Raw genomic sequence first — 5,090 nt, 5'->3', positions numbered from 1 at the left:
AGTTGTATTCTTTTAAAACGAGATCACATGGTAATGAAATAGCTATCTGTGTAATTAATGGCTGCCTCCCAGGCCATGCCCCAAACCTCACTGAGGCAGAACTGTCTTGTTTGTGGTGTGCCCTCCAGGCCCAGCACCAGGCCACTCGCAGGATATGGGCTCAGTGAAGATTCTGGAGCTAGTTACTCCACACGCCTCTAATTAACTGCAAGGTGGTGGTGGAGATACAAACCTCTCACCCGGGGCAAGGAGCTGAAACTGGTCTTCATAGCAAAGGGCTATGAAGAATATATAGGCGATATAAACCTCATTTTAGGAAAGGTCGGTGAGGAGGGAGGTGGCCTTCTTGGGACAAGAATTCTTTCTGGCTTAATGCCCTCGTGATAATTCCGGAACACATGACCCGTGATGTTTCTTTTTGGACTTTCCTGGGCTGCCTGCATTTTGATCATTTCAGTCCTTACTGGCCTCCTCATCAGAGGATAAGGGGTGTTGGGTCCAGGAAGGAGAAACTAATAGTTCCAAAGAATCCTGCTGGGTTTTCTGAAGACTTATTTGTCTTCCTGTGAATAATTGAGAGTCAGGTGTATTTATAAAATGATATATAGTTATAAAGTTATCAAAAACTGTCAGTAACCCCCCCCCCGCCCCCAACCTGTCTACTTAGACATGTGGTAGGGTGGGAATGTTCTGGATTTTTCTTTTTGAGGGAGGGCACTGGCAATCTTTATAATATTGGTGCTCCCATAGATAACCCCTATAGCCCAGGGGGAGTTTAAAATTGGGGACAAGGTCAGGGAGGGAGGAGGCAGGAGATAGGAGCAAAAGCTGAGTTCCAAAAGGCTCAGTGCCCTTGCCCTCCGTGTTTTCCATTTGATGCCTCTCGAGGCCTCCACTTTACGTGCATTTGAAAATGGAGGAATAACCTCCCCAAGATCTAGAGCCAGCCCTCCTTGGGTTGCTGCCAGGAGCTGAGACAGGGGCCTGAATGGGCCCTGGAGCTGTTCACATCCTCAGCCGCCCCCTATCACTTTGTCCCTGGCCCACCTGTCCCGAGGTAACAGGCAGCCTGCAGATGGGGCCTGCCTGTGGGGCAGTGGGAATACATGGACGGACATGAAAAAAATGCCTCACTGATTCCCATCAGGACAATGTAACGTGACTTTTCAGGTTAGCAGATTGGAATCTGTTGCAGCCACACCGAGTTACTATTTTGGGCCTGGAGAACATCTCTCCAGCTGTTTCTTTCTTCTTTCCTCCACCCTCCCTTCAGACTTCAAACCCCCTTCTGCTTTTTAGCTTTCTCATTTTCCCAGCGCTGTGGATGTGGACAGCGGTTAGCTGGCTGAGGCATATATGTATGTCCCTCCCTGCTCCCCCTCCCACACACACATTGTATTTGGCTTGAGCATCTGTGCAGGTGTTTGGCCATTTATTGGGATGGGACAGCTGGGATAAAACTCAAAGGTTGTTGAATTGCATTTCATGAGCAATGCAGTAAGGCTCTTTCTGGTATTTCAAATAAGGGATAAAGAAATAAAATACTTGGCTGTACCGAAAGGATTCTGGGCTGTGTTGGGCCGAACCAGGTGGCCGACCCAGAGGGCACAGCTGACTCCTCCCCGGACACCGACACCACCATCAAGTGCGACCCTGATGGACCCTTTGATGCAGCCCTTCAACTCGCTGACACTTCGGGAAGCCCGTCGCCAATGACGCCGCCCGCTAGCCAGATCAACAAGGACAACCAACCCCCCGACTTGAGGACAGCTGAAATCCCTTGACTGAAGAGGCCAGCAACCTTCTACAGGAACAAGGCTCCTTGTGCACTCCATCCACTATGTTTATAGCTATGCTCGCTATCATTGCTTGTCAGTCTTCTTCCGAGTCTTAAACAACCCAATCTGAGAGGTGGCCGCTGATTTACATGCGCTATCATTTAAAAAAATAAAAAAGGGGGAATTTGTCAGAAGCCAGTCCATCCTTGCTGCTTGACACAGTCGCTGCAGGGAAGAAACATCTGCACAGCATATGTTTCAAGGGACCTGGCGTATATGGCATACTGTTCTTAATATGTTTGCTCCCCTTCTTGGCACTATGTGTTTTAACCAAGATCACCTCTCTGAGAAAGGCTGTTTTCCCAGGTAGGGATTTTCCCCTGAAGTTAGGGAGGGAATAAAACCTCCTAACTAAGTGCCAGGCGGGTAGTTAATCACTTTAACTACGAACAATCACGCTTAACCTACATAATCTTTATTCCCTGGAATGGAGATAAGAAACTCTCTAATCTTTGGAATAGAATTGATAGGATTAAAATCAACTGGTATAAATACAAATGTAACAAGACAATAAACACAGAACCTGGCTGGAGATCCTGGCTAGAACCTGGCTAGAGAACCTGGCTAGGCTGCTGATCAACTGAACTCTGTCTCCATGTCATTCCTTCATTCTTCGCCGACTCCGTCCACACCTTTGGGAACCCCTGGACCTGCTGGGGACCTGCTGGGGTTGGACCCCAACACTTTGGTTTGGGATTTGATGGCAACTATTAAAAGGAAATAGGACCATGGCAGCAGATGATGAAAATGGTGATGGAACAAGTTTATTTGATGTCTTCTCGGCTTCTCCTCTTAAAAATAATGATGAAGGTTCTCTGAACATATATGCTGGGTTGGACAGTGCTGTTTCTGATAGTTCTCCCAAGTCCTGTGAACCATCTAGAAATTGTTTGGATTTGTATGAAGAAATTCTTGCTGAAGAAGGAACTGCAAAGGAGGCAACATATAATGATTTGCAAATAAAATATGGAAAATGTCAGCTACAAATGAAAGAGCTGATGAAAAAGTTTAAGGAAATACAGACACAGAATTTTAGCTTAAAAACTGAAAACCAGTCTCTTAAGAAGAATATTTCAGCACTTCTCAAAACTGCTAGAATGGAAATAAACCGCAAGGATGAAGAAGTTAGTCGCCTTCACCAAAGATTGTGTGAGTTTCCACATTTTCGAAATAGTCGTAAAACTGCAAGGACGTCAGATATAGTTAAAACAAAAGACTTTACATCCAGACCTCCCCATTTGGATGATTGTGCAAAGACTGATCACAAGGTGCAATGTGATATTTCTAAAGATGGACATCATAGCACTTCACTCCCAAACATCGAAAAGGAAGTAAAACCGCATTTGGAAAAAAAAAGCACTTTGCATTTGCCTTCATCTATTGAAAAACACTGCACCAATGGCATTTGGTCACGTTCCCATTATCAGGTTGGTGAGAGTAGCTCAAGTGAGGATAATAGAAGAGGGAAGAAAGATAGTGGATATAGCTATTATAGTAGAGGAACTGATAGAATACGAAAAGACTTAAACACTAGCTGTGGTGATGGTGAACCAAGGAACTCAGAGGCCAGTCCAAGGCTACAAGGACGTTCTGAGAAATATGGTAAAAGTGAATCAAAGACTGAAAGCAAAAATTCAAAGTTTAAAAGTAACACAGATTTGGATTATAAAAATGAACGCTTTGGCTGTTCCTGGCAGAAGGAGACCTTTAGAGAGAGGTCACATACTCGAGTAGAATCTCAGAGCGATAGAAAACTAGAGAGGCAAAGTGAAAGATCACAAAATATAAATAAAAAAGAACTTAAATCACAAGACAAAGAAGAAAGAAAAGTTGATCAAAAACCCAAATCAGTAGTAAAAGACCAAGATTATTGGCGAAGGTCTGAACGAGTATCATCTCTTCCTCATTCTAAGAATGAAATAAAATCTCATAATTCAAGTAAATACCATCTAGAAGACAGAAGAGACAGGGAAGATGGTAAAAGAGACCGGGGTGTAAGTAATCATAGTTTTCAAGAAGGAAGATGTTCATCCTCCCTTTCAACCAGTAGAACTCACAAACACATTGACCCCAAGGAAGTTGATGCTGTGCACCAAAGGGGAAATACACCTTTAGAAGCAGAAAGGCATAGAACTGAAGATAAGAGGAAAAGAGAACAAGAAAGCAAAGAAGAAAACAGGTATATGAGAAGTGAAAAAAGAACATCTATGGGACATTTGCAGAAGATTAACAAAGAAACCAAGCAAACCACTACTGATTTAAAGAGACAGAATGGACTGAAAAATGATAAAGGTGAAGTTTCTAATAATGATGTTTCTGAACGCACAGATAATAAAGACCTTGCAATTAAAGCCGAGAGTGGTCCAAATGAAACAAAAAACAAAGACTTAAAGTTGAGTTTTATGGAAAAATTGAACTTAACTCTTTCTCCTGCTAAAAAGCAGCCTATTCCTCAGAATAATCAGCATAAAATAACCAATACTCCCAAATCCAGTGGCATATGTGATTTAGAGTCCTTGGTACAGGATAAAACAGTGATATGTGTTCCCTCTGTGAGTGAACATATCACAGAGGAAACCAAATCAAAGTTATTGGAACCAGAAGATGCTCTTGCAACAGCATCATCTGAACCCAGGACCAGTATTCTGGAAAGGAAAACGGAAGAAGAAAATAGTTTGTTAATTAAATCTGATTCGAATACTATGCAGTGTGGCTTGCCCATTTGCGGTACAGAGACCTCTTCTTCAGTACCCGTGGAAATGGAACAAGCAGGATCTTCGTTTCCTTCAGCAACAGAAATGGAACAAACCATTAATGGTGCAAGGACAGCAGTACCTGTGGCACTGGACATACTACAAACAAATGTTTCTCAAAACTTTGGCATGGAATTGGATACCAAAAGAAATGACAGTTTAAATTTGTGTAATATTTCTGAAGTTACGGAAATGAAGGAGGCTTTTTCAACAAAAGTTGCCAAATCCAATGAAAGCATTTTGATGTAGCTTTTCCTTTCATTTGGTCAGCTGCGCTCCTAGTGACAGAGTGCCGTTGCTGCTCTGTTGTAGTCCCCAACTTCAGCCTCGATTTGTGAAAAACCTTTTCTCAAAATCATCGTTGTCATCATCACCGCGTAGGAGAGTGTATATATCTTTTTCCCTTTTGTCTACTTTTAGACATAACATTGAGAAATAATAAATATTTTCATGTCATCCAAAAAAGCAGTTGTTCCAAGAGTAACTTCAGCTGTGGCTT

General features: G+C 42.8%; 1 protein-coding gene across 1 annotated transcript; it reads left to right on the top strand.

The window, feature by feature from the left end:
• The first annotated feature begins 2,543 nt into the window (after nucleotides 1-2,543).
• On the top strand, nucleotides 2,544-4,840 carry LOC102255031 (CASP8-associated protein 2). Its single transcript, XM_005879329.2, has one exon. The coding sequence runs from the start codon at nucleotides 2,567-2,569 to the stop codon at nucleotides 4,838-4,840; it is 2,274 nt and encodes a 757-aa protein (XP_005879391.1). The 5' UTR covers nucleotides 2,544-2,566.
• Nucleotides 4,841-5,090: the final 250 nt, after the last annotated feature.

The sequence above is a fragment of the Myotis brandtii genome, unplaced genomic scaffold, assembly GCF_000412655.1.
Source record: "Myotis brandtii unplaced genomic scaffold, ASM41265v1 scaffold59, whole genome shotgun sequence".
NCBI lineage: Eukaryota > Metazoa > Chordata > Mammalia > Chiroptera > Vespertilionidae > Myotis > Myotis brandtii.
This window is presented reverse-complemented; position numbering and strand designations above follow the sequence as displayed.

Coding starts and splice junctions, on each gene's coding strand:
- LOC102255031 (XM_005879329.2), top strand. CDS start 2,567: ATGGCAGCAGATGATGAAAATGGTGATGGAACAAGTTTATTTGATGTC.